At 49.6% G+C, this 18,232-nt stretch overlaps 1 protein-coding gene across 1 annotated transcript in view; it reads left to right on the plus strand.

Annotated features, from left to right (window-relative positions):
- Nucleotides 1–18,232, plus strand: part of Csmd2 (CUB and Sushi multiple domains 2) — a 575,103-nt gene that overhangs the window by 283,157 nt on the left and 273,714 nt on the right. The window contains exon 6 of the mRNA XM_029476560.1: nucleotides 14,098–14,210. Coding sequence (XP_029332420.1) covers nucleotides 14,098–14,210 — 113 coding nt within the window. The remainder of the gene's footprint in view (nucleotides 1–14,097; nucleotides 14,211–18,232) is intronic.

An 18,232-nucleotide genomic window follows, 5' to 3' on the forward strand; every position in this document is an offset into this window, starting at 1 on the left:
AGAGAGAGAGAGAGAGAGAGAGAGAGAGAGAGCTATATGAATTTGTTGTTGTGTAGGCCAGACTACAGACTTGCAGGGATGCTGGGAAATGCTACCAATTTGTCTTAGTCAGGGTTTCTATTCCTGCACAAGCATCATGACCAAGAAGCAAGTTGGGGAGGAAAGGGTTTAGTCAGCTTACATATTCACATGGCTGTTCATCCCCAAAGGAAGGCAGGACTGGAATTCACACAGGGCAGGAAGCAGGAGCTGATGCTGAGGCCATAGAGGGATGTTACTTATTGGCTTGCTTGCCAGGGGAGCTGACTTGGCTTCCCTGCTTCTGAAATCAATGCTGTGTGCTGTTGAAGATCCACCGCTGGCCCTTCCCTGGCTACTTTCCTCGGAAAATAACCAAGGTTCATTTCGTGTTACTACTGAGGAGCCCCAAGAGATCAGAGATGGAGGAGGTGAGCTTTGAGGCAGATGTCTCCTGGCTCCACCCCCTCAGAGGTCACCTGGAGTTGTCACCTCTCTGGACTAGAGGTCTCTTCCCCTGGTAAGATGTCCTATCTAAGCAGCCAGCTCTCCTCCCAGTCTCACAAACGCTTTCTCCCATATCATCTCCTGTCTAGGTGGTGACAGTTCTGTTTTCTCTGCCCCAAGTCCCCTGTAGGGAAGCCTACATCGCAGGACCTTCCTGAACCTGTCCCTCACCTTTGTGGACAGACTGTTTATTAAACACTCCTCAAATTATTCTCCTGGGACCTTGACCAAAGTACTGTGTGTAATCTTTCACCATATACCCCAAGCAGAAGGGTATTGAAATTTTAGAGATCTAGATTCCCATGGTCTCTAAAGACCCAGCAGCACATTCAGGGGCAGTGGCTGCCAGAAGTAAGGATGCAGACCCGTCTATCTAATGTCCTGAACTACAAGATGTGCTCTAGGAATGGGCCTCGGTCTAGTAGCCAGACAGGAAAGATCTCAGACTTCATGGATGGCAGGACTTGTTGCAAATACTCAGCTCTGCCCTTCTGGTTCAAAAGTAACCACAGACAATAATCCATAAGTAAATGACTGTCTGTGCCAATAAGCCTTTATTTATACAGTTTATAGGCTGGGCATTTTAAGTCTACTGGCCCTCAGTCTGGCTATGAGTTTAGCTATTGCTTGGATCTCTTGATTGCAGTATACAATAAAATAAATACACTTGGTGTCATAGCTCATTAACATATATGTACATATATAATGTGCATCAGCCTCAGTTTCTGAGCATAACCAATCCATATAATCCTCTTTGCAATCCTTTGGGGGTGCTGTTCCCCTTACCATTATAAGAAAGAGGTCATGGTATCAAGTATTAAACTGTACTAAGTATGTGTGTGATACATGCTACTCTTTTCTGCCGTGTTTTATTTTGATGGTTCGAAGGAAACCCACAGACTGATCTCAAGGCTCACTAACGCTCCTGGCTGATATGAAAAACTCCATCTGGGCAAGTGCACTTGGGAACTGTGAGGGACTCTTCCCTTGGTAATAATATGCAGGGGGAAGAATACGGCTTTCAGGGCTAGACAGATGGGGGCTCCAGACCTGGCTTTGCCTGTCAAGAAGGTGATGTCCGGTCAAGTCTTGCTCTCAAAGCCATGCCTTTAAAAGACAGTGATGGAACTGAGGTGGTGGCTCCATTGACAAAGTGTTTGCCATGCAAGCATGAGGACCCCAGCTTGGCTCCCAGAACCCACATTAAAGAGTGAAACAAAGGGCTGGAGAGATAGCTCAGCGGTTAAAAGCAGTGATTGCTCTTCCAGAGGTCTTGAGTTCAAATCCCAGCAACCACATGGTAGCTCACAACCAACTTTAATGGGATAGGATACCCTCTTCTGGTGTGTCTGAAGACAGCAACAGTGTACTCACATACGTAAAATAAATGTGGTTTTTGTTTTGTTTTGGTTTGGTTTTGGTTTTTGGTTTTTTTGTTTTTTGTTTTTTTTTTTTATTAAGTGAAACAAGTCAAAGCAAATGAAAAATGGCTCTGGGGAGGCAGAGGTGAGGTGGCTCCAGGTTGGCTACTGGTCACGTGACCTACTTAAATCAGCAACCCCAGGGCCAGTGAGAGGGACCCTGTGTTAAAAAGACAAGGTAGATGGCAGCAGGAGAAGCACTTGTGGATGTTGACCTCTGCCCTCCATGCTCATGTTCACACACATGCACCCCCACACACACACACACACATACAAGAACACAGGAACATACCAACACAAGCCTGGAAGATAAAAAGCATTGTGAGAAGCCAGCCGGTGAAGCCAGTGTTTACACACTGGAATGAAAGGACAAGCAGTTGGCACACATGCTCTACCAGCATAGGCTGGATATCGGGTCAGGAAGAGGACAACCGACTGTCTTTAAAGAGCAGTGCCCATCAGGGATGGCTTCCCTCATCACTCACACCCTGCATCCAGTTCCCAGGAAGCATTAGACCCAGCCATGTGCCGAGTCTGGACTCATACTTGATGCTCTTTGATCCTCAAGCCTTAGAAAAACAGGGAAACTAATACACTTTGGATGCAACTGATGTGGTCACTGAATGAGAGAAGAGATGCCGGGTTGGATGTTGGAACCAGAAAAGAGGGCATTAGGAGACAGCTGGGAACATCTGGGTTAAGTCTTCCACTCAGCAGACAGTACTGTAGCAATGCTGCTTTCTTAAATCTTAATGTATGTTCTGTAAGTACTACACCAAACTTCGAGAACCTGGGGAAGGAGCATCTAGCACCATGATCTGCTGGATGGGTAGACAGGAAGTGGAAAATGATCAGGAACACGAATGGAAACATGATAGTGAGGGTCAAACAAGTCTGGTCACCTCTGGAAAAATGTCTAGAACTAGATCTGACAGTGCTGGGGGTGCAGGTGGCGGGGGAGGGGGGTGGAGCGCCTTCAGAGGCCTTAACAAAGCCATTCAAGCCACAGGGTTAGAAAAAGGCCTTAGTTCATCCAGCCCCCTGACCTTCCAACCATGATGACATCCCTGGCGCCCCTCTCAACATATTCTTTTGTAGAACCGTTCCCCCTGGAAACCATCCCCTTGTCCCAAGGAATGGGCTCATGGCCTAGGCAAATGATCTGAGACCCTCTGTGGGTCTTTTCTGTTTGCCATGAGAAAAAAAAAGATATCTCTGTGTTCTTCCTGGTGATGACGGTGAAGGGCTGAGTCAGAGAGCTGCTGAGTGGCCGAGGTTCAGCCTCCAGCTGCTGCCATTTGCTGTTGGCCAGCACTCAGAAGCCCTGCAGACTGAGGCTGATGGCATCTGAGCTTCTAGCTCCTGACATGCCTGAGCCATCTGCAGCCCTGGTCTTCTGTGGTTTAATTACAACCGCTACTGGTTGCTTCTCTGTTCCAGACTGCTCTGGACTTCTTTCACCGGAAGTCACTAGTATAGAGCATACACAGGTGTGAAGGGATTGGATACATGGCACAGGCACAGGTGTGAAGGGATGGGATAGCATAGCATAGACCCAGGTATGGTGGTAGGATACATGGCACAGGCACAGGTGTGAAGGGGTGGGATATGTGACATAGGCACAGGTGTGAGGTGGTGGGATACATGGCACAGGCACAGGTGTGAAGTGGTGGGATGCACAGCACAGATGCAGGTGTGAAGTGGTAGGATACATGAAACAGGCACAGGTGTGAAGGGATGGGATACATGGCACAGGCACAGGTGTGAGGTGGTGGGATACATGGGACAGACACAGGTGTGAAGGGATGGGATACATGGCACAGGCACAGGTGTGAAGGGGTGGGATACATGACACAGGCACAGGTGAGAAGGGATGGGATACATGGAACAGGCACAGGTGTGAAGTGGTGGGATACATGACACAGGCACAGTGTGATGAGACCGGCTAAGAGCAAACAGAAACCCTCCTTTCCTCTGGTTTCAGTCCCCTCCCTCCTCTCTATTTGTTGCAGCCTTACCATGTTGATAGCCCAACCCTGGTTTGTTAGAGATAGTGTATGCTTCACACACCATGGCCCTCATAGCTTCTGCATTTGTGCCTGGAGCCTGCTAATGCACCAGACATGGTGCTAAAGGTGCCCGTATACACCACCTCACCTGTCTCAGGCCTAGTGCAGGAACCTTCCTTACCCTGAGTGAGCCAGCTGGTAATTTAGAAGATGTTCAAAGTCACCAGACAGGCTTCTTAAGGGGTCCCCGTGGGGAGTCTCTGCTTCACATTGCTTCCTCTCTGGTGGTCCCTTACCTCTGAAGTCTTCCTGGCTACACAGAGATGTGGCCTCTGCCAGGGAGGTCATTGCTGTACCTTGAGACCCCTTGGCAGCTGGCTCTGTCTAACTATCATCATTAAGCAGCAACCCCATCCCTTGTCATGGTGTGCAACTGTGGCTGCAGAGAAGAAAGCCACTGCCACAAGGTCACCGGGTCAGCGTAGCGGTGAGAACAGAGCACAGCTCCATGACACTCCAGGAACCTTTGCTGGGTTTCATGTACACAAAGGGTCTAAACTCTCAACTCTGCAGCTGCCGTGAAGCACCGTCATGGTTATCCAGCCACCTTCAGAGGGGGAACAAGTGACACTCAGGATGGCAGTGGAGTGGGAGATGCCCTTGGAAGGCATCTGAAACCTTTCCTCTGTAGAAGGATTCCAAGATAAGTATGCCTGAAGCCACCAGGAGGCGGGAGTGCCCACCCTCCCTGGAAAAGCTGCCTCCTCTTTCTTCCACTCCCTCCATCTTCCAGTGCAGGAGAAAGATGGCCAAGGCTGAGATGGTAGGAATTGCTGCAGGGGGAGCGGGCATGGTATCTTTACCTTTTCACCCCAGCTCTGTTTAGTGCCTAGAGCAGATGGTAGCCTTCTCATTGACCTTGGAAGCCTATGGGGGGGGGGTGATTGATCAACTTATTGAGCCCCATGTCCTCTGGAGGTAACATTCTTTGTACATTTCTCGGGTACTACCCATGTTCCTCTTGTGAGGTCTCTATTCTGTTAGGTAGGGTCTCTGTGAGCACAGAGATGCTGAGGGATCCCATGGCATTGGTAAGGAACTGATGTTGCTTGGTGAGAGGAAGAGTGGGTGCTCACTTAGATGAAGAGGAGGGAGCCTCCCACACCCGAGTTCTGTGGGCAAGAGTATGGGGTTGGAAAGGTATCCCAGTATCTCCTCTACCCTGCCCCACACACATACAAGATGTCCTGGGCTATGTCCATTAGGTCTCTTCTAGTCCTGAGATGTTACAAGTCTACCTAGTAAAGAGCAGAGCCTGGGTCCAAGTCCAGGACTGGCTCATTCCCAGGCTTTGGCCCCACCTTGAACCTTCTTCCATCTGTCTGTGTAGGATCAGCCTATAGCATCAGTGCTGAAGACGATACCTGGTAGGGAGAAATGCTGATGCCCTGTAAGACTGGCATGGTCACTAAGCTCCTAAAACCTGCTCCCTAGCCCTGGGTCATGCTGGTATGAGATAGCTCAAAGTTCCAGAGCATCAGGACCACCACCCTGAATCTCAGGTCTAACCAGTTGTGATAGAGACCTAGATGAGAATGGAGATCAGCCTCCTGAGAGCCCTGAAGCTAGAGTACATCTGCTCTGATGCTGCCCAGGCCAGCCTGGAACAGGACTAGGACATCTTGTATGTGCATGGGGCAGGGTAGGAGTAGAAGAGGATACATTAGGACCGCATCTATTCACCATAGAACTAGGCTGTGGGGGGGGGGGGCTTCCTCTTCATCTAAGTGAACACCCACTACTCTCCAGCAAGCAACTTCAAACCCATCTCCTGATTGACCTAGCTTAGGTCACATGAGCACTCTGATCCAGTTGACTATTGAGAATTGTCATGTAGTAGATCTATAGGGTCATCCTTTGGGGGAGCTACAGGTTGAGGGACACAGCCTGGCCTTTGATGCATTTTAGTGCTTAGGGACCCTGTGACTTAGATTGGAGGCAAAAGGAGACAGAGGTGGACAGCATCCCTAAAAAAATTTCTGAGGACCCATCCCCAAGGCCTCCAGTGCATTCTCTGTTAAATGACTTCAACATCCCAGGACACATTCTGTATGTCAAGCAAGAAGCATCCAGCCCTTCAGCTCTGAACCTGGGATGCAAGACCACAACGACATCCAGCCCCCCTTAAAACCTTAGTGTGCTGCCGCACAAGAGGTAAGGCCCAGACGTCAACAGCAAAGCTCTTCCCCAGCCACAGACTCATCCCAGGGCCTTTTCCTCCAAGCTCCAGGTTCAGACACATCCTCCTGGGAGCCACGAATCTGAAGGAAAAACATTTGCCTGATGCGGCTGGGGGGCTCCCTGGAGCTAACAATCAGCCGAACTGCAAAGTTCTGCTCATTTGTGGAGTTTATGAAGCCGCTTGTGGGAAAACAGAAACATTCGCTCATAGTAACAAAGACTCTGCCGCTGGTGTCCTGGGGTCGCCAGCATCTGGCAAGTCCCCTGGGGAGGTATTCCAGCAGCTGTTGAGTGAATGGGAGGAACAGCCAAGCCCAGAGCAATGTGGTGACCCATGTCTTCCTGGTCCAAGTGGGTGGTGCTCTTAAGACCAAGATGCATGCAGCATGGGACTTGGCACCCTCCATACTGTCCAGCAGGTCACCTGCCCCCCCACGGTACAACATGACCTGTGTGTCCACCAGCAGGGTCCTCACCCTACATAGAGGTACGTCATGGTCCCTGCTGCTTCTGTGCAGAATGCAGTGAGTCTGCCCCTTGTGGTAAATACTTTGTCGTGTACTGAGGAATGGTGGACAAGCAAGAAAGAGATAGTGGCTTCCTTCAGTCTGGAGAAACAGGCCCAGGAGAAAATGAAGCAACCGAGGCCAAGGGTTCAGGAATGGGTTTCCTGTTGCTGATGCTCTCTGCCCCCCACCCCTGCTGCCTCCCAAAGGAGGAGAAGTAGCTGGAGCCTGGGATGAGGATATGTAGCAGAAGCTGGTCAGGGAGAACTTCGAGGAGATGAATTTTTCATTACGGTAAACATTCCAAGCAAGGGATGGACGACTGTCTTAGGGTTTCTATTTCTGTGATAAAAACCACAGCTAAAACAAGTTGGAGAAAGGAGTTTATTTCATCTTACAGCTTGAAGCCTGCCGTCCAGGGAAGATGGGGAAAGAGTTCAAAGTACGGACCTAGCGACAGGAGCTGATGCAGAGGCCATGGGGGAGGGAGCGCCGCTTACTGACTTGTTCCTCACGGCTTGCTCAGCCTGCTTTCTTACAGCGCTTAGAATCAATGGGTGATACCTCACACATCAGCCATTAATCAAGAAAATGCATCACAGGCATGCCTACAGGCCAATCTTGCAGACGTTTCCGCTTCCAGAACAACTCTAGCTTGGGTATAAAAGTAACTAGCCCGGGAGTTCATGCAAGGTGGGCATCAGGCCAAAAGACCCCAAGGGACTTCTGGAATGGAATCTAAGATCAGTTCCTCATGCTCCCCCTTCTGACTGCAGAGGGAATGTAATTAGGAAAGCCCTGGTACCCACGGCAGTAAGTCATTGCTTTAGTTCATCATCTGTTGGTCCCCGTATACATTAGAGTGCAAGCATCCTCGGGCTGCAGAGTTCGGTTGGTAAAGGGCTTGCTGCTCCAACTTAGGACCCTGAGTTCAAGCCTCAGAACCTGTGTGAAAAAGACAGGCACGGTGACAGCTACATGTAACCCAAGAGCTGGAGAGGCAGAGACTGGAGGACTCCTGGGACTCACTGGCTAGTTCCAGGCCAGTTCCAGACCAATGAGAGAAACTTTTTCAAAATGCAACGTGGATATCTCCCAAGGAATGACACCTGAGGTTAACCTACACACACACATACACACACACATGAGTATGCACACACAAACACACCCAAATACACACAGACACACACAATCACATGCAGACATATACACATATGCACACACACACATCCATGTGAACACCGTCCATCCTCTCCACACACAAAACGTTCTGGTGCTCCCACAGTGGTAACCGAGCTTCTTGCCTGCTGCCTGTGGCCGCCTGCCAGCCGTCTCCCACCCTGCCCTCCCGCCCCTGTGCTCTGACTTCCTCCAGCTGGGCCTCGTACTTTCTGAGAATCGGCTGGGTCTGTTGCCAGCTCTCCCAGAGCGAGTCATATTTGTTATTGTAATTATGTGATTTAAATTAAACATCACATAAACGAATGAGATACGAGTGCGGAAGGAAATACAGCCGCCACGATGGGAACCCGATCGAATACTCTTGAAGGACTCTGCGAACGGGAGGGGCTCTAAGAAGAATTCAAAGGGCACAATCACCCCAAAGTTCTCTTCCTCAGATCAGGAACACCATCTTGGTACCTGGTACCAGTTAGCAAATATTTGTTGCCTGGGTGCCTACTGTGATTTAAATGAGATACAACCAAAGTCTGGGGTACAAAGTCTGTGGTCAGGGAAAAGGCTTACTTCTATGCAAAACTAACTGGCAATTCCATATACGTTTAAGTTATTCACGTGGTAATGAAATTGTCTAAGGCACAAATTAGTCCTCCTGTGATTCCCTCCTCAGCTTTAATTTAGTGACATCATCTGTGAGACTGGTGTGCCGGGAGTAAGCAAAGGACCAGACAGTAAACAACAGTGCAAAGCTTTCTTACTATGTAGCCAAAGATGACCTTGAACTCCCTTGCCCGGACCTCCCAATAGATATGTACCCTGTAATCATTTTATGGGCATTGAACCCATGGATTCTCATATGGTAGGCCTCTACCCATCCCAAGTGCAAGGTGTTTCCTGTGGCATGGCAGAGCGCTGTGGACACAGCAGCAGTGGACAGTATGCAAATAAATAATGGATGGGCATGGCTGTGACTCTCCAGAGGGTGAAACTGTATCCACAGAACTAGACTGAGCCTTGCTTGGCAGCCACATTCTGTTACTAATTTATCCCTCAGTGGGGCTGGAGATAGGCAAAGAAGCTCCCATCCTGCCCCATGTGGAGCTTGCCTTACTAGCTGTGGAGAGAGCATCAGGTCCAAAGATGATTACAAGACAGTAGACCTAGGATGGGGCACATGACCCTGCTACAGAGGGAACACACTGAGCAGGCAACAGTTGACCAGGCTTATAGGATGGGTGACATTGTGCCAGGTCATCAGATGGGGCAGCAGGGAAGACATTCTGGGTAGAGAAACCTCAGAGGCAGGGACTCCGAGTAGGTGCCGCCAGGGAGGGAAGATGTAAGAGAACTTGGGCTGAGTTCTGGACCTGGTGGGTCTGTCCCTCCACTAAGACTTTTCTGGAAGGATTAACTTGCTTGTGCCACAGTGTTCCCTCCATCCCCTGACAGGTGGTAGGGAAGGAGGGGGTGGGGAGTTATACCTGTTCCCTCCCCCGGCCCTCTCCCAGGCCTGCCATGGAGATGACGAGATGACGGATGGCTCACACTAGACTCTGAGGTGCAGAATGGCCTGGAGCCCAAACCTCACATGGTTATTCTAGCTCAGAACCCATGTGGCTCATGTGAGGGATCACGGGTGCTCTTGCCAGATACAGCAACTGTGAGGGGAGAGGCACTGCACAGAGACAGGGACTGCCCAATCAGCTCATGACACAGTGCCCCTGCCCCCTGCATGTCTGGTGACTGGATACATGCTTGTCTTCATAGGACTGGCAGTTCACAGGGAGGCTGGCGTTTAAACCAGTCTCCTGTGTCTCCGCTGCCAGGCAGCAGTGCCCAGACACTCGCTGTTGCCATTTGGACAGGGCTTCTCTCAGTGCCTGAACAGCTTCTTACAGAGCATCTTCCTGCCTCTGGGAGCAAGGCCGAGCTCACCCTGCCACTCCCCCTCCTCCTCCAATCAACTCGGAGCATTAAAGGGAGTGATTTTTTTTTTAATTCTCCCCAAGCTAGATTCCATTAATGAAGCCCCATTTAACAGAAGTCAATTTACCAAAAAGGGAAAAAAAAAAAAACAACCTCACATATACTTGCTTAGATAACGTTTTATGTAGTACTGCAGTAGCGATTTACTGGGCAAGCTTGGAATTCCTCAGGCCCCCCAGAGAGAAGGTAATGTGGACAGGAAGGTTTGAAGGGGGAGCCTCTCCCTTTGTGTTTCTCTCCTTTAATTATGATTCTAAGAAGGAACAAAATTAAGGAGGATCCTGGAGGGTAAAGAGGAAGGAAGACACAGGGTGGGATTCAGCCTTGACTGTTGCACCACGGGCGTGTGCACTTGTGACAGTGCACTGCTGGCTGAGTGCCCAGGCTCTGAAGGAGACGGTCTGGGTTATAATCTCACCTCTGCCATGAAGTCCTGTGTGCTGATGAATGGGGTTCTTTACTGTGGGTATGTGTGTAGCCAGGCGGCCCACTGGGAAAGAGTAGAGAGAGCACGGATCAGAAGGTGGAGACACTCAGAGAACAGTGCTCTTTCCAACACACGAAGCTCTCCTGCTTGACCAGCAGCAGAGTGCTGTGTGCATGTGTGTGTGTGTGTGTGTGTGTGTATTTGTACCCATGTGTATGTGGGTATGTGCATCTGTGCATGTGGTATATTGGTGGGTAGGTGTATGTGCACCTATGTGTAGGTGTGTAGGTGTATGCCCACCCACGTGTGTGTGCACCCCTATGTGTGTGCGTGTGTGTGTTGGTGTATGTGTACTCAAGTTTGTGTGGTGTTTATGGTATGTGTGTAGGTGTGTGTACACCTCTGTGTGTGTATCTGTGTACATGTGTGTGTGTGTGATGTGAGTTGGTGTGTATACACCCATGTGTGTAGGTGTGTGTGTGTACCCATGTGCATGTATATGTGTAAGTGTGTGTGTACCCATGTGTGTGCAGTGTGTCTGGTGTGTGTGTGATGTGTGTAGGTATGTGTGAGTAGGTGTGTGTCCACTCATGTGTGTGTGGTGTATGTGTAGGCATGTTTATGTAGGTGTGTGTTCACCCATGTGTGTGTGGTGTGTGCATGTAGGTGTGTGTATAGGTTTGTGTGCCCATGTGTGTGTGTGTGTGTGTGTGTATGTGTGTAGGAATATCTGTGTGTATAGGTGTGTGTGTGTGGCATGTATTTATGGAGGTGTGTGTCGGCATGTATGTGTAGGCATGTGTGTGTGTGTAGGCATGTGAGCACTCATGTACACATGCTCAGGCTGAAAACCAGGCAAGAGACAAATCAGGAAGAGGAGGGCTCCATTGAGAATCCGGCACCTGCTTGAGGATGTGAGTGAGCCAGATAGAGGTCTGGAGGGAAGGTCAGCATGGCAGGCAGCAGGAACTGGTCAAGTCAAAGGTCTTGGGGGCAGAAGCAGGCCTGGGCAAGTTTGCACAGCCAGGAGCCCATTTGGTTAGAGAATAAAGAAACAAGAGATAGCGGGAGCGGGGGCGGGCGGGGGGGAAACAGGGAAGGGCAAACTTTGCTGAAGGCCATGGAGGTCCACAGTGTGGACTTTACTCTGAGGACAGGATTTTGCTTTGTTTCCTTTTTAATGAATTCTGTTAAGAGGTCATTTATATAAAATCATACTGCTGGTTGTGAATGTACAGTTCATTAGATTGCTGGTAAAAAATGGCCATCCTTTGCGAGGAGGAATGGGATGAGGAACTGTGGGAGAGGAGACTGGGAGGGGGGATCTAACAGAACCTAGATCTGGACCATTCCCTCCTTCTCAGCCATGCACGATCCACTGACAGCTCTCAACCCAGCTTCGGCTACCACAGTTCCACTTCCTCTCACTGGACAGTCAGCTTTCCCAGAGTCCCGGCGAATGAGACTTCAGTGCACCTTCCGTGTTCACAGCCACAGTCACAGACCTTGCTTATGATCCGCACTTGTTCATGCTTCCGCTTCATGAGTGTGATCCACCTCAGGACCCACATGCATACTCCTGTGACACTCACAGTCCCCTCTGCTCCCTGTTAACCTTTCCTCTTCTGCCTCAGCCTAACTTCGGCCACTGAGTTTACTCACATCTTTGTACTTACTAGTGTGGAAAGAAATTTTGTGTGTGTGTGTGTGTGCTGGTTTTAATTTTGTAGTTTTTTGATGACCAAGTTCTCTTGCTGTGTAGCACATACTACCCTCAAACTCCCAGCAATCCTCCTGACTCAACCTCTTGCGGGTTCATATTCCAGGAGAGAGTCACCGGGTGTGGTTCTGTTAAAAGCTTTGATTCAAAGCTGGTACCATCTCTCCATAGCCATCTGATGAGGATCCTACCACAGAAGCCCAAATTCTATGACAGTGCCAAGGACACCCTCAAATGCTCAACATAATATGCTTGGAAAGACGGGGTTGGGTGGGGATCAGAGCTGAGCATGTGTGCGTTCACACGTGCACGCGCGCACACACACACACACACACACAGGAGAGAAGGGAGGGGGAGGAGACGGCACAAGGCTCGCTGCACAGGAGGAGATGGAACAGCTAGAAGGTGCCAGGTAACCATAGGATAGCTATGCATAGGAAACTGAGCATCAGCTCCCACCTCATCCCTGAACTGGGAAGTTCCCTGCCCCAACTTCCAATTATAACCTGGACCGCTAGACCACCCCTTCCTTGCCTTTTCTAAGAAGCAGCCGCGGGTTCTGAATTATTCAGGTGAAGTTCCCCCACTTCTCCTTCCATATGTAAATAGCCTCCAAGTTCTGTCACTGAGCTCCAATTGAATTTGGCCTAGGGTGGGGGAACCCACGATACCAATTGAGGCTCCTTAGAAAACTGAAATGACTCACCCTGTAATAAACTATTTTAAATGGGATCTGGTGAGATACAGTAATTGGTTTCTATAATAGTTCCTGCCCAAGCACTGTGGGTTATATTCCTAGAGTTTTGTGTGCGTCAGCGTTTTCATTATAGTAAGAACTGAGATCAGAGGGTATCAAGCTCCTTGCTTAGATCTTTTGTTTCGTGTATATTTATGGGAAGCCACTCTGTTGGCTCTCTAGTGCCTGCCCCTCCGGATCCCCCTCTCTGGTTTCCTCCTTTCCCTCTGTCTGTAAGACTCACCTGTGGGCGAGCATCAATCTTTCATCAAGCCTCCAATAGGCTAGATCAGCAGCAGGAGCAGCTGGGAGTCAGGAGAGAGCAAAGGGGTGTGCGCTGTGGTTGTTCATTCCTTGGTCTTTCTGCCAGGGTTTTCCCCAAACCAGCTGAAGATCTGGGTAGAGGTTGCCATGCAACCCTATGGTTAGGGGTATTTCCGATTTCCTCTACTCCGGGACTCCGGGATCTCTGCAGAGTGTCATTTTGTGAGTCCCTGCAACCCTGAGGAGGGGATATCACCATATATACCCATAGATCAGGTCACAGAATCTCAGAGGGTTTAGGCAACTTTCTTGGGGTCACACAGCACAGCTTGCAGGTCCCTCCAAGCCCCAGCTGCTTCCCCACTCAGCCCCACTGCTTCCTACTGAGGCTTGATCTTTGGGAGAACTGGCAGCAGAACTGTCATTGGAATTGGGTCCTACAGGGTAGGGAAGGAGTTGCTGTGGGTGAGTCTGGAGGTGTCAGGCTCTGGGATAGCCTCAGTGCCCAGACAGTTTCTCACTTAACCCCACACACGGCCTTTGCATCTGTGCTTCTCACTTAGGAAAGCCTGGGTACAAGGTCACAGGTTGGAAGCCTTGATTTGCGCCTACGCCAAGAGATTTATGTGATTTTCAAGTCCAGACCATTGGGAAGACTTTCCTGGGGTTGAGGTATTTCAGGGACTCCCTAGAGTCCTGGTGTGTGTGTGTGTGTGTGTGTGTGTGTGTGTGTGTGTGTGTGTGTGTGTGTGTAGTGCAGGAGAAAGGCAGATGGCAGGAAAGATCAAAGACCCAGAAAATAGGAAAATAGGAAAGGCAGTACAATGTCAATGGAATTGTCTACAGAGAACCCTCAACTTGGCTCCTAGCTTCCTTTGGTTACTCTCAAGCTCCGAGTATCTGCTGGGATTTGGGGAATCGGAGGTGGGAGAAGTAACTTGCTTGGAAACCCCTCCAGCTGCACAGACTCCAGCCTCCTAGAGCATCGGATAGATGGTGCTCTCCTCTTGCTTCAGAAGGTGCATAGACAGACTCCTTGATGTCCTGTTTCACTCCTGACCTTTCTCTGTCCTGTCCTCCCAGGTTTACCGGAGCCAGCCTCCCAGCCCCTGTCATCAGCAGCAAGAACTGGCTGCGGCTCCACTTCACATCAGATGGCAACCACCGGCAGCGAGGCTTCAGCGCCCAGTACCAAGGTGAGCACAACCCGAACGGGGCTTCTTCTGAGAGAACAGCAGTGGCCGTGAGGGCCTCAGTCCTTCACCCACATAAGACTTCAGACATCCCTGTCTTGGGGCCATTACATCTGTGCATCTTGAGGTCTCTGTGCCTGCATCTCTGCACATGCCTAGGCAGCCTTTAGGTACCAGAGGGGCAGTTCTCAGACACTAATGGCCTGGTGGCCACTCTTCAGGACAGAGTCCTCATCGTGATTAGTGCTAAGAGTCAGGCCCAGAGTGAGGAACTTGGCAGGCACCTCTATTGCCCCCTTATCATCATGCTGTGAAGTAGATGTTAGCTGCACACCCATCTTACAGCAAGGGAAGCCAGTTTCCCAGCCAGCAGCCCCCACTGCTCTTCTGAGCCAGAGTTCCATGCGTCCTCAGCGTTGGTAGCTGATCTCCTACAGTCCAGAGGCTCCCCACACCTGCACTCTTCTTCATTCTATCTAGAGCACTTTATTGCAAGCATAGATAGGCAAGCTGCCTTAGAGAGTGTCCCTACTTACTTCCAACCTCTGATTTGGACAAGAACTCAGAGCAGGAGCAGCAGGTAGAAACCCCAGGAAAGCACATTGATGCTCCAATAAGGAAGGCACTTTGAGCCGCAGGAGTCACCTCTAAAAGAGGGGAGCACTCCTTACACCCAAGGAGGAGCTAGACATCCACTGGGTGCAGGGGAGGGAACCAGATGTGCCTTAAAACCTTGCCTGTACTTTGAGACAGTATTCAAAGTTGATAAATACTCTGGGGTCTAGGGTAAAGCTGCAGTTGCAGGAACCATATTTTCATATCTGGACTTAATGAGTGGCCTCATTCCCTCTGTCTACACTAGAGGAGACCTTTGCAATGTGTAAAAAGTAAGCCATAAGCCCACTGGGTCTGGAGACATCACAAAGCTAAGCTTTCCTGGAGACAGTGCATACCACCACGGAGGCCTAGCCCCCTGAGCCAGAGAAACAGCCACCGGCTTCCTCCTGTCATGTTTCCCAAAATAGAAAAGTGGAGCTTAATGGCGCACTTTCTTCTGATTAAGCAAGTATTAGGTGTGCCTGATAGTTCAGGTTCTTGAGGTTCCAATGTCACCATGACAGGTAACAGCTCAGTGACAGGTCCCACCACCAAAATCCAGTACTAGGTTGTCTGGTCATGAACTCTAGGTTATCTGATTACATCTCTACTGTGTGTATGCTACATATTTATAGCTGGGGAGGGGGCAGTCTCTAGGTCTCTTGCTTACCACATAACTACTGTGTGGCTGTTGAATACCTGCTGTGTGCTAGGCTCTGTGATAGGTAGCCTGCTCCCCAAAGCACAGTGACCTACCAGCTCCTATTCCTTTTAGCAGAAGCTCAGACAAGCAGGTGTCACCCGCCCAAGAGCACACATCTCCTAACTATATGATAAAACTGGAGTTCACCTACAAACCTTTAGGAGTTTATCCATAAAGTTGCAGGCTTTGTCCTTAGCCATCTTCCTATGCCTGTCTGTTAAGTGACTTTGAAACTTTGGTTTGTGAATCGCACCCCACCATAAATGTGTGTGTATGTTTGTATGCATACATATGTCCATATGCATTATATATGTGCGCATTTTTTCCCAATCACAACCTACAGGGCACATGCATCTATAGTAGAAACTGTCACCCAGGGTGTTTGGCCTGGGTGTGAGACACCCTGATCGTCCCTCTTCCATTTTGTAGTGCTAGCTGAATCCTCTAGCTTAATTTCACGTGTCTGAAGTAGGAGAGGCCCATAGTCTAAGAGGTTCTGCTTCAGGAATGTCCTCCTTGAAGCTTCACCCTCTGGTTCTTGTCCCCTAACCCTCCCACACAGGGCTTTTATGCTGCTGTGTCTCAGGGCTGCCAAGGTCATGAGCACTTGGTCCCAGGTGACCCCGTTCCATCCTACGCACGTTTGCACGAAGCAGGTGCGTTGACAGTTCCATTTTTACAAGCACAACAGAGCGTGGTCCAGCACTGGTATACCATGGGCCCAGGTTTCTTTTATTGCATCCCAGCCCAGGGAGACTCAGTGTGGATATGGAATGCTTAGTGACTGTGTTAATGCATGAGACTAATTTTTTAGTGATGATAGTGGTGATGATGATGGTGAGGAGGAGGAGGAGGAAGAGGAAGAGGGTGATGGAGGTGGTGCTGTTGGTGATGATGAGGCTGAGAGATGACTCACAGGGTAAAATATTTGCTATGCAAGTGTGAGGATTGGAATTCAGATTCCCATAAATGTTGAGTGTGTGTATGGCAAGCCACCTGTATTCCCAGTCTTAAAGAGGTAGAAACGGCAGGTCTCCTGAGGAAGCAGGCTAGTTGTCCAAAGTGGCAAGCGCTGGGTTCAAGTGGCAGACCCTACCTCAGGAAATAAACAATAAGGTGGAGCATGATTGTGAAAGGCATTTGTCATGAATGTCTGTCCTGCACACTCATGCACACGTATGTGCCCACATATATGTAGACATGTACACACACACACACACTCACAGCCACATACATAGAACAACAATTGTAATGATGGTAATAATTATAAGAGCTCAGTCGTGTTCATGGCCAGGCCAGGTATTCAGCTAATGTGATAGTGTCCTAAGGTCTGAGTCCTAGCTAGGCTCAGCTCTGACAGACCACTAGAGCAGGGGTCATCTTACTGAAGTTTGTACTTTCCTCCATGAGACAACACTCTGTGCTGGCACAGAAGGGTGAGTGCCTGAGGTTCCGCTCCATTCCTCACAGAACAGTTAAACTAGGGGCACAGATGTGAACCTGAACTTTCCCTACAGCATGGTGAGAGCTGCCCTTGGGAGAACTCTTTTTTACTGGGGTGGGGTGGGGTGGGTGGGGCAAGGTCTTCAGATAGGGGCAGAAAATAAAAGCCAGACAAAACCCAGAATAAGAAAGAGGTAGTGACACAAGGCAGGCCCCAAACAGATAGCTGATACACACACAGTAGGACAGCAAACAGATGGCTGATACACATACAGTAGGACAGCAAAGAGATGACTGATACACACACAGCACAGAGAACTCTGGGTAGAGAATGCCAGGACAGCAACATCTACACTGAAGGCACAGCAGCCATTTGCACATACCTCGCAGGCAGCTCCAGTCCAGCTTGCGGCTGCTTTCGAAAGGGTTCCTGAACCGAGGTTGGGTTCTGTGCTTTTCGACAGTCAAAGAAAAAGGAAACATTAAGAGTAATATGAGGCTGAGCAGATGGCTCAGTGCGAAAGGGTACTTTCCATGCAAGCATAAGAACCTGAGTTAAAACCCCAGGACTGTGAAATCCCAGGCAGGGCATGTAACCTCATCTTTCAATGGGGCAGAGACAGGAGGGTCTCTGGGGCTTGGCAAGTGCCAGCCTAGCTTCAGGTGCAGAGAGAGACCCTGGCTCAAGGTAATAAGGCAGAGAAAGCTAAAGCAGGACATTCAACAGATATCCTCTGGCCACTGCACAGGTAACACACACACACACACACCAACATAGGCACATAAAGATGAACCACAACCCTACATAATAATAAATAGAAAACATAATAGCAATAGTTCATGACCCATGAAATCCAGATTTTGGCCTCCAAGAAGGAGCACATCTGGAGAACATCTGCATCCATCCTTTGACATCTGGGTCTCTGGTTGCTCTGGAGCTTGTAGAGCAGAAGAGACCATTCACAGCTAAGGAGGGTAGCCTTCAAACTCAGCTATGGGCAGAAATCTCTTTATAGAAAGGGGTTTGCCCACCCCAGGCAAGGTGGTAGCTAGAGCACAGGGCAAGAGAGACAGTTATCTTGGGCTGTGGAGTTCAGATGGGGTAGGGTCTGAGAAGCCACTCCCTCCAGCTGAAACCCCACGTCCCAAAAGCCCCACAACCTCCCAAACAGTTCTACCAGCCAGGAACCAAGTGTTCAAACACATGTCTCCCTTTGGGGGACATTTCACATTCAAATCATGAAAACACTCAACTTCCTACACACACATGATCACCAGGCAC

The sequence above is a fragment of the Mus caroli genome, chromosome 4 (genome assembly GCF_900094665.2).
Source record: "Mus caroli chromosome 4, CAROLI_EIJ_v1.1, whole genome shotgun sequence".
Lineage (NCBI taxonomy): Eukaryota > Metazoa > Chordata > Mammalia > Rodentia > Muridae > Mus > Mus caroli.